The following is a 10,886-nucleotide window of genomic DNA, read 5'->3' as shown; positions in this document are numbered from 1 at the left end:
TTATGAAAAATCCTTTCTTTCCTTAGGATTTTTTCCTCCTGAGAAACTGAGAGGCCTCAGGAACAAAATGTAAACATTGATTATCTTCTGCTGTGGAATGCAACAGGTGCATCTGGGATTGGTCTCATGTGGTTGTTTCTAATTAATGGCCAATCACAGCCCAGCTGGCTCAGTCTCTCTGTCCGAGCCACAAACCTTTGTTATCATTATTTGCTATTCTATTCTTAGCCAGCCTTCTGATGAAATCCTTTCTTCTATTCTTTTAGTATAGTTTTAATATAATATATATCATAAAATAATAAATCAGCCTTCTGAAACATGGAGTCAGACCCTCGTCTCTTCCCTCATCCAAGAACCCCTGTGAGCACGGTCACACTGTCCCCAGCCACAGAGCAGCTGGGCTGTCCCCAAGTGGGGAGAGTGGCACCCACCAGGTCTGTGCAGCCCCATGGCCCAGAGAGCCCCAGCAAAGCCCAGGGCATCCCCCTGCCTCTTCTGCTGCTGTGGCAGCCCCAAGGGGTGGGAAACAAGGAGTCCAGCCTTGAGGGTGGTGGGGGATGTGTGCAAAGTCCCTTTGCTCCTGTGAGAGGGCGAGGGTGGCCATGGGAGGTGCTTTCAGCCCTGGGGCTGGGCATGGGCTGGCAGAGAGCTGTGCCCAGGGGCTCTCATCCACCCAGAGCAGTGACAGGACAGGGGACCCTCTGAGGGACAGCATTTGCCTCCAGGGGCAGCCCTTGGGGACAGCTCCTGCTGGGGTCAGTGCCCTGTGGGTGACACTGTGGGTGGGTGACACTGTGAGGGTGACCCTGTGTGTGGGTGACACTGTGAGTGTGTGACCCTGTGTGTGTGTCACACTGTGAGTGGGTGACACTGTGCGGGTGACACTGTGTGTGTGTGACCCTGTGTGTGGGTGACACTGTGTGGGTGACACTGTGTGTGTGTGACCCTGTGTGTGGGTGACACTGTGAGGGTGACCCTGTGTGTGCAGCCCGTGTGGCACACAGCAGCCCAGGATGGTTGTGCACACCCTGAGGCAGCAGCACTGTCCCTGCAGATGCTGTGAAGGAGGTGAAGTGACTCAGCAGAGTGAAGAGAGGCCTGGGGACAGCCTGGGGGACACCATAAGGGGAAAGAGGGACTGAGCCATGAAATCATGGAAGATGGACTTCAGGCTGGTGATGGGGAAACAAGCCCCAGCTTGCCAGGCTGGGAACAGTGGACAAATGACTGCTCCCTTCCCTCTCCTTTGTCTCCTCATCCTTTTTCCACACTTGGTCAATGGGCGCTGGGCTGTCTCCAGTTTGAAGTGCAGATGTGGGGTTTGAGCACCCACCATGAACCTCCCCAGCTGGAAGGAAGATGTCCTGCTCTCATTTGTCCCCTTCCCTGTCACCTGTGGGGATCACTGGCCCCAGAGTTCCATCTCCCCATGCCGAGGGGATCTGGCAGGTTTCTGTGTCAGGAGGTGCAGGACAAGGCTGGAAGCAGGTGGGAGCAGCAGTGCTGAGAGCATCAGCCAAGGCACCCATGCAAACCCAGGAGTGCAGGACACATCACCAGGCTCCCCTGGGGCTGTGTGCCATGGCTGGTCCCGGCCCCGCTCGGTGTCTCAGCTCCCTGTGCCCCTCTCCACTGTCCCTTCCAGCCCAGCTCTCCATGAAGGCCATTCCTCCTGGGGCTGAGCAGTGGCAGAAGGGCCACAGGTTCAGCTCAGCTCCTGTGTGTCCCTCCTGTGTGTCCCTCCTGTGTGTCCCTCCTGTGTGTCCCCCCTGTGTGTCCCTCCTGTGTGTCCCTCCTGTGTGTCCCCCCTGTGTGTCCCTCCTGTGTGTCCCTCCTGTGTGTCCCTCCTGTGTGTCCCCTCTCCCAGCCCAGCCTCACCACAAGCCGGGGAGGCCTCGCACCCTGCACTGATTCCCCCGCCAGCAGCGCTCAGGTTACACTTGACAGAGTGAAGTGGCAGCAAAATGAATTTAATTTATTTACTTTTTAAATGCAATGGTGGGAAACAAAACATGTTGTTGCAAAAGTTGTTTGTTTCGGAGCAGCTCTGCACAGAGCCGCTGCAGGAGGAGTGGCTGCTGGCAGCTCAGCTCCTCAGAGACCGGCCATGGCTGGGCTCACAGCTCGTGCCAAGGAGCAGACGCCTGCTGGAGACACCTCCCTCCCTCCCTGGGGGCACAGAGCAGCCCAGCTCCCTGGCCAGGGTGCCCACGGCCATGTGGGACCAGAACTGCAGACCCAGTGCCAGGCTGAGCTGAGCAAATGCTAAAGCAGAGGCGCTGTCAGGGTGGGGTGAGCTCCTGCCCACCATCCTGCAGTGCCCTGAGCTGCTCTGCCCCGAGCCTGCTGCCTCCAGAACAGGCAGGGACAGCAGGGAGGGTGCCTGTCCTGCACCTACCAGCACCCAGCAGTGGGGCTGGCAGCTCCCCAGGTGGGACAGGGCATGGGGACAGGGTGGGATCCATGGGCAGGGCTCAGCCACCCCACAAGGAATGCAGCTATCAGCTCCCCAGGTGGGACAGGGCATGGGGACGGGGTGGCAGCCATGGGCAGGGCTCAGCCACCCCAGCAGCAGTGGGGTGACAGCTGTCCCACGTGGGACAGGGCATGGGGATGGGGTGGCAGCCTTGTCCCCATGCAGGGGCAGGGCTCAGCCACCCCACAAGGAAAGGGGGTGGCTGCTCTGGCAGGGCCTCAGCAGGGCTGGAGTGTCCAGAGAGCCCAGCCCCGTGATGCACCCCCAGGGCACCACCTCCCCTTGGCCCAAACTTTCCCATGGCACCATCAGCGCTCCAAATTTATGAGGGACCACCAAGCCTGGGCATTGTCAAGCACCTAATTGAAAACACTGTGAAGGCAACACGGCGACACGGCCTGAGAGCCCGTGCTGGTGGCCACCCAGGTGCCTCGTGGGGTCCCAGCAGGGCACAGCTGGCATGCAGGGGCACTGCCAGGCCAGGATCCCTCTTGGTGGGCACTGCTTGGCTCCGGGTCCATCCCAGCCAGGGGGTGAAAGGGGAGAGGTGCCAGGGAAAGGGGAGAGGCCCCAGGGAAACCTCCCACAGATGTGCTGCCTCCCACGCAGGAGGGTGCTCTCTCCCAGAACTTTGGTTAGGAGATACTCATGAGTTAATTAATCCTTGAGTTTTTAAGCAGAGACATATTTATGAGCCCTGTAAGAGGCTGGGGCCCAGAGAGACATTTCTTTATTCTTCCTCCAGCTCAGCTGAAGGAAACCATAAGGGGAAAGAGGGACTGAGCCATGAAATCATGGAAGATGGACTTCAGGCTGGTGATGGGGAAACAAGCCCCAGCTTGCCAGGCTGGGAACAGTGGACAAATGACTGCTCCCTTCCCTCTCCTTTGTCTCCTCATCCTTTTTCCACACTTGGTCAATGGGTGCTGGGCTGTCTCCAGTTTGAAGTGCAGATGTGGGGTTTGAGCACCCACCATGAACCTCCCCAGCTGGAAGGAAGATGTCCTGTCTCATTTGTCCCCTTCCCTGTCACCTGTGGGGATCACTGGCCCCAGAGTTCCATTTCCCCATGCCAAGGGGATCTGGCAGGTTTCTGCGTCAGGAGGTGCAGGACAAGGCTGGAAGCACGTGGGAGCAGCAGTGCTGAGAGCATCAGCCAAGGCACCCATGCAAACCCAGGAGTGCAGGACACATCACTGTGCTGGTGCTGGGCTCTGTTTCATCCCAAGCAGCACAGAAAATGTGTCATGGGGACAACCAGATGCCTTCCTGGGCAGGACACGTTTTTCCAGGCTGAAAGCTTGGAACAGGGGCTCTTTGGCTTCACCCATTTCCTCAGAGTGAGCTGCTCATGGCATTCCCTGTCTCCCTGCAATCACCAGTTTATCTCTCCACCTCAGATGATGCTTCCTCAGCTTTACTGCTCATCTTGGCCAATAGCAGTGGAGAAATGTGGCCACCACATGTTGGCAGCAATTGAATCCTGGGCACATTTTTTCTCTGCGCAGCCTTTAAGCTGTGGGAACCATTTCAAAGGAAACCATTCCCCCTATAACATGCTTGTGATCTGAAGATGTCTATTTAGATGGCAGCCCGGCATTAATTTAGCAATTCACTACAGAGTTTGGCGTGATGTTTAAAGCACTAAAATAAATTGTGGTGAAGCCGTTTCCCTCAAACCAGATTGTGTGGTTTACATTATTTGTCAACCTTAAGTACAACTGGCATGTTTGTATCACTCATGCAAAGCCCCATTGTGCCTCTCTAGAAGGGGGAAGAATCCGCACAGAAATGCATCCAAGTTCCTGCCCCGGCAGTTTCGTGTCCCTGGGAGATCTGCCCCGGAGGCACGCAGCCCAAGCGGCTGGAAGAGAGCCTGGGCTTTCCTCACCATGATGGGTGTTAAGTGCAGGCTCATATAGGTTATATTACAAAGGGCCGATTTAATCAGAGGCAGATTTGAGCTCTCAGTGCCTGAACTGCGCCGAGCCGCGATGGCTCCGACACAGCCACGGAGCGCGCACGGGCACCGTGAGCCACGGGAACCGGGCTGGGGGCACCTGGCGGGCACCGAGGAGGGGGCTCGGGGCTCAGCCCGACCTGCTGCGAGCCCAGCGTGCCCTCCTGCCCTGCCCGGTGTGCCCGGGGTGCGGCAGGAACGGGAGGGAGGGAAGGGACAGGTGAGGGAAGGAAGGGACAGTGAGGGAAGGGACAGTGAGGGAAGGCAGGGACAGGTGAGGGAGGGAAGGGACAGTGAGGGAAGGCAGGGACAGGTGAGGGAGGGAAGGGACGGTGAGGGAAGGAAGGGACAGGTGAGGGAGGGAAGGGACAGTGAGGGAAGGCAGGGACAGGTGAGGGAGAGAAGGGACGGTGAGGGAAGGGACAGTGAGGGAAGGCAGGGACAGGTGAGGGAGAGAAGGGACAGTGAGGGAAGGGACGGTGAGGGAAGGAAGGGACAGTGAGGGTGGGAAGGGACAGGGGAGGGAAGGAGCAGGTGAGGGAGGGAAGGGACAGGTGAGGGAGAGAAGGGACAGGTGAGGGAAGGAAGGGACAGTGAGGGTGGGAAGGGACAGAGGAGGAAAGGAAGGGACAGTGAAGGAGGGAAGGGACAGGTGAAGGAGGGCAGGGACAGGTGAGGAAAGGAAGGGACAAGTGAGGGAGGGCAGGGACAGGTGAGGGAAGGAAGGGACAGGTGAGGGAGGGCAGGGACAGGTGAGGAAAGGCTGCCCCGAGCTGCCCACGGGGATCTGGCTCTGCCTCTCCCGGGGTTGGTTCGGTGACATCCCAGGCGAGGGCAGCCAGGACAGTCTCACGCAGGGACACCTGGCCAGGTGTGCAGGCTCAGGGGATGCCCCAGCAGCGCTGCGGGGTCCCCGCGGCCCCGGCCGTGCCCGGCTGTCCCCGCTGCCCTCGGCCGCGGCGCTCGGCGGGGTCAGGCGGGGACAGCACGGCGACACTTTCGCCAGCGCCGCCGGGAGCAGGTTGGCGGGGCTGCTGCTGCGGCGCTGCGCTGCCTCTGGGCGAGCAGGCGGGATCTCGTCTGTGATCTCAGCGCTTTATCCCTTCCTTCCCTCGCCCCGGCCGCTGCTGCAGCCAGAGGAATCCCGGCATGGCTGTCACAGCTCTCCGCGCTGGCAGCGCCGAGCGTGTTTCATTCCTGCACCTCCCCGGTGCCAGAAGGAGCGGCCGGGGCTCTACCCTGACACAATCGCACTCGCACACGGCTCTCGCAGCCCCCGGCAGCTGCCGCAGGCTCCAACCAGAGGGCTCTGCCCACCCCCGGGACACCGGGACCTGCAGGACAGCGGCTCCCTGCCCTCCTCCTGGATGGTGCCATCACCAGCCCTGCCCAGTGACCAAAATTCTGCTGTTCCATCTTCCCCAGCCCCTCCAAGCCCCCCTGCTCTCCCTCCTGCCCCTCCTCTGGGCCCTGCTTGGAGCATGGCAGGCGTGTGCCCTCCACGTTCTCCTCAGCCGCATTTCTCCTGCAGCATTTCTGAATTGTAAGAGACACTCGATTTTCTGGAAATTAAGTTGAGACAACAAAAAGCTCTGTTGCTCCCCAGAGCCGCCTGTGCCGTGGCCATGGACACGTTTGTGCTTTCACTCGGTGGTGGCAGAAACTCCCTGGGCTCGAATGGGAATTCCAAGGGACGAGCCGGGCTGGGCACACGTGTGGCAGCACCGGCTGCTGTCCCCTGTTGTCGCAGGTACCCGGGCAAGCCGCTCTGGGCAGCGCCTGTCCATGAGACACTGCCCAGAAGGGCTGCACAAAAGCTCCCAGCCACGGCATGAAGTAATTGTCACATTTTTCTTCTGTAAGGATTAACGTTCCTGCTAACCTTGCAAACGTCCATTGAGCCATTGTCACCCCCCGAAAGGCGGCACAATCGCCGAGGGATTAGGGTGTCTGCGGAGCAGCCTGTCCCCCTATTGTGCGCTCCCGGCGGGGCGAGGAAATCCGGCGACATCAGCCGATGTCCCAAATTCACTGCCGGCAGGGCACACGGCAGCCCCGGGGCCCGGCAGCCTGCAGTGGCACCTGGCACTGTCCCTGCACCTGGCACTGTCCCTGCACCTGGCACTGTCCCTGCAGCAGTGGCACCTGGCCCTGTCCCTGCAGTGGCACCTGGGGGCTGTCCCCGCACCTGGCACTGTCCCTGCACCTGGCCCTGTCCCTGCAGTAGCACCTGGCACTGTCCCTGAGGTAGCACCTGGGACTGTCCCTGCAGTGGCACCTGGGGGCTGTCCCTGCACCTGGCACTGTCCCTGCAGTGGCACCTGGCACTGTCCCTGCACCAGCACCTGGCACTGTCCCTGCAGTGGCATCTGGGGCTGTCCCTGCAGTGGCACCTGGGGCTATCCCTGCAGTGGCACCTGGGGGCTGTCCCTGCACCTGGCACTGTCCCTGTGGTAACACCTGGCACTGTCCCTGTGGTGGCACCTGGCACTGTCCCTGCACCGGCACCTGGCCCTGTCCCTGCAATGGCACCTGGCACTGTCCCTACAGTGGCACCTGGGGGCTGTCCCTGCACCTGGCACTGTCCCTGCACCTGGCACTGTCCCTGTGGTAACACCTGGCCCTGTCCCTGCAGTAGCACCTGGCACTGTCCCTGTGGTAACACCTGGCCCTGTCCCTGCAGTAGCACCTGGCGCTGTCCCTGTGGTGGCACCTGGAACTGTCCCTGCAGTGGCACCTGGCGCTGTCCCTGCACCTGGCGCTGTCCCTGCACCTGGCCCTGTCCCTGCAGGGGTGGGTGGCCGGGAACCTGGCCGGGCTGATGGCACCTCCAGCCCTGTCCCCTCCTGTAGGAAAGCCATTCTGTGCTGTTCTTGTGAGCCAGCAAAGGCTTCCTGATGGTAAGGAAAGCCCCATATCCCTCCTGAGGAGGACACCGAGGTTGTCACCACGGAGAGGTGATGAAGGAGAGCAAGTTAAGAGATACAGACTCCAGCTGGCTCACAGAATGACTCCTTGATCACCCACTGGCTCCTTGATCACCCACTGAGAACTTTCTTTCTTTCCTATAACCCATGGGCAGTGAATGTGTATGTGAAGTGAATGTAAATATCTCGAAAAAACATAAAAGCAATGTGTTGCTGTAATAAATCTCTCTTGCACCCTTCTGATGGGGTCGTGGTGCTTTGTGCTGTGTCATGCTCTACAATGACACCCTCCTGTGTCCTGTCCCCTCCTGTGTCCTGTCCCCTCTGGGCAGCAGGTTTTGCCAGTGACCGAGCTCTTGGGTGCTGGGGGAATCCCGTAAAAATGTAACAGGAAATACAGAGCCATAAAGGGAATTTCCTGGCGTTTTTGTCAGCTGTGGGCAGTGCCTGCTGTGTGTGCTGTGCTCAGGCACCTGGCAGCCTCAGCAGGAAGGAGCATTAGCAGCTCGTTCCCAAGGCTCTCCCTTTGGAGCAGGAGCAGATGAGCATGGCAGCAGCACAGAGCCCAGACCTTCTGGGGAACAGGGCTCCAAATCCTGCAAAAAGCTCGGGCTTGCAGACAGGCAGGACAGGCAGAAGCTGTGTTGCAAGGATGCAAGAGGAAAAAAGGAATGCTAAAGCAAACCCAAGATTTATGTACGTGGGTCCCAGGAGGGTCCTACAGAGCTTATAAATGACAATACATATTGTGGTTCAACCCCCATGCTCAGTAGCAAAGGAAAAGGAGTGGGAAGTGTCTCCAGAGCTGGAGCCATTGCACAACAACAGAGAATGGAAAACAAACTCATCTGCTTCTCCCCAGCATCAGCATCCTCACTCCCATGGAGCTTTCCCAAGAGACAGAGCCATCCCTTCCAGAGAGCCACAGGGACAGGAGAGTCCTGAGTGTGGTGCCCAGGGAGCAGAGCCTGGCATCCTCCTGTTGTGCCCAGTTTGGACTGCTCATCCAGAAAAACCCAGCTCCATGCAGATAAGGACTCTTCCACCCAAGGCAGAGTGAAGTCTCCATGATGGATGTCTCTGAGTCCTGCAGGTGCTCATTTCTGGAAAAGAGCTGGCTCCTGGGGAGGCTGGGCTGGGGCTGCTCTGCTGCAGATCTGCACCAAGAGGATCTGTGGTGGCAGATGTGGCATCTGGATGCCTCCTCCCAGCAGGATCTGGATTTGCCAGCCCTTTGGCAGGGCACTCCGTGTTTAGGAGCCAGGATTGTTACTGCTGTGCACTGGGATTTCATGGCAGTTTTTCACAAGCTTTGCACGTGTTTGATAGTACAAATAGGAACTGAATCTCCCCACAAGTGACAGCAGCCTGGCTGCCTGGGGCCCGCTGGGGCTTGAGAGCAAAGCTGTCCATTCACAGTCAGAAACTCTCTGTCTTCACTGAGCACATGGGACAATTTGGCTTCTCTTCTCTGGCATCATGGCAGGGCAAGGGCTTCCCACTCTGCCTTGAGGATGTTACAGGTGGCTGTGCACAGAAAAAGAGCCAGACAGCAACCTGCAGCTCCTCTGCTAAATCCTGCAGTGGGAGCTTTCCCTGGACACATCTGCTGAAGGAATAAATGGGGTTTGCATTTTGATCTCTTTTGCTTCATCTGGAGTAACTTTGAGAAACAAGTCCTGCAGTCAGGCTGGCTCTCCTTGGTCTCATCTCCTGAGGCTGAAATGAGTCCCCATGGACCAAGAAGGCACTCAGAGTCACCCTGTGCTTCTGTGGGGCTTCTTCTCATTGAATCCTCCTCAGACCACACCTTCTGTTCCATCAGGGTGTCCATTTCCAAAAAGCAGGTGGTGACTGTGGTGACCAGGATCCATCCCAGGACATCTGGAGGGAGGCTGATCTTCAGAAAGCAGCAGCAGATGGGCTTGGTGCCTGTTGAAAATTAGGCTCTGACTGTATGCACAGTCCTCAAAACACAAGCAGCTGCAAAATCCTTGGTCTTCCAAAGGTAGGAGGTGATGATGCCTCCACTCTGCTGGCCTGGCTTGTTCTGCCAGGCACACACAGTGGCTGCAGTGAAACTGGGGAAGTTTCAATGATTTCATTTTTCACCAGCAAACGTCAGGAGGTCTGGGATGGGTGTCCCACCCTGGGAGCAAATTTGACTGATGCCAGGGCAGCCACCATGGTGGCAGTCCGAGCTCCCCTGGCTCAGTGTGACCCATGGCTATTGGCTATTCCGGAGATGGTTTCCATGAGGACTTTTATTTATTTTTATTTTTTTGGTAAAAATGTTGAACAATTCTGGTTTCGTCCCCATGTGGAGCGGGAAAAATTTTGAAATCCTGAACATTTTTGAGGGCTTAAAAACAATTTCCCACCCAGTTATAGCCACCAGTCTCATCAGGATGTGTTTGAAAAGCCTCCAGCAGGAGCTGAGCAGAGCTGGTCTCAGCTGGATACCACTCTCAACGAGAAATGCCGTGGCAAAGGGTCATGTTTCTTCAGAAAAAAAGTATCTTCAATAGCTCAGGAAGTTATTAGTGTCTGCTAACAATAAGAGCTTTGGATTGATTCAATAGATGCTCATTTTAATTGTAAAATGCCAGTAATGAGAAATGTGCCATCCAATGACTCATTTTTCCCTTGTAAAAATTATTGGACATTTTTATTAGTTTTACAAATGACAGGACCTCGTATTTCTGAGAACACTTTATACAAGCCTTGCACAAGCCCACTCTCATAAAAGCGTGTCTGTGGTGACATCCAGAGCCACAAGAAGGGGAGCGGTAGAAAGGCCCAAAGTGGTGAGGACAGCCCACAAGTGGAACTGGCAGGACCGAACCCCAAGAGGGTGGGAAGGGGTGGATACAGCACCGGAGACATGAGCCCCGGCACTCCTTCCCAGCAGTGCCTTTCTGGAGAGGCACGGGGCAGGCAGGGGGATGGCTGCCCGCCGGCGCCCGCAGCTCTGCCCGCCACGGAGCCCCGGCTGCTCGGGGCAGCCGCCGCGGCGCTGAGCGGAGCCTGGGCGGGCGATGTGCGGGGCGCAGGGAGGGCAGGAGCCAGCCCCGGCCGAGCAGAGCTGAGCCAGGTAAGCGCCGTGCCACGGCAGCGGGCAGGGCGGCGGCACGGAGCCCGCCCTGCGCTGCCGCGGAGCCGCTCGCCCCGCGCCCCCGGTGCGACCACGCCGGGGTTATCCGTGCTCCCGGTGTGACCATGCCGGGGTTATCGGTGTCCCCGGTGTGATCCATGCCGGGGTTATCGGTGTCACCGGTGCGATCCATACCGGGGTTATCCGTGTCACCGGTGCGATCCATGCCGGGGTTATCCGTGCTCCCGGTGTGACCATGCCGGGGTTATCGGTGTCCCCGGTGCGATTTATCCGCTGTGCTCCCGGTGCGACCATGCCGGGGTTATCGGTGTCCCCGGTGCGATTTATCCGCTGTGCTCCCGGTGCGACCACGCCGGGGTTATCGGTGCTCCCGGTGTGATCTATTCCGGGGTTATCTGTGTCCCCGGT

At 58.3% G+C, this 10,886-nt stretch overlaps 1 protein-coding gene across 1 annotated transcript in view; it reads left to right on the top strand.

The window, feature by feature from the left end:
• Positions 1–10,247: 10,247 nt before the first annotated feature.
• The window catches only part of RSPO1 (R-spondin 1), a 34,865-nt gene continuing 34,226 nt past the window's right edge, over positions 10,248–10,886 (top strand). The window contains 2 exon segments of the mRNA XM_054648399.2: positions 10,248–10,386; positions 10,389–10,457. Coding sequence (XP_054504374.2) covers positions 10,248–10,386; positions 10,389–10,457 — 208 coding nt within the window.

Source organism: Agelaius phoeniceus, chromosome 22 (assembly GCF_051311805.1).
Source record: "Agelaius phoeniceus isolate bAgePho1 chromosome 22, bAgePho1.hap1, whole genome shotgun sequence".
Classification (NCBI taxonomy): Eukaryota; Metazoa; Chordata; class Aves; order Passeriformes; family Icteridae; genus Agelaius; species Agelaius phoeniceus.
Note: the sequence above shows the minus strand (reverse complement) of the source record. Positions and strands in the feature narration are given on the sequence as shown.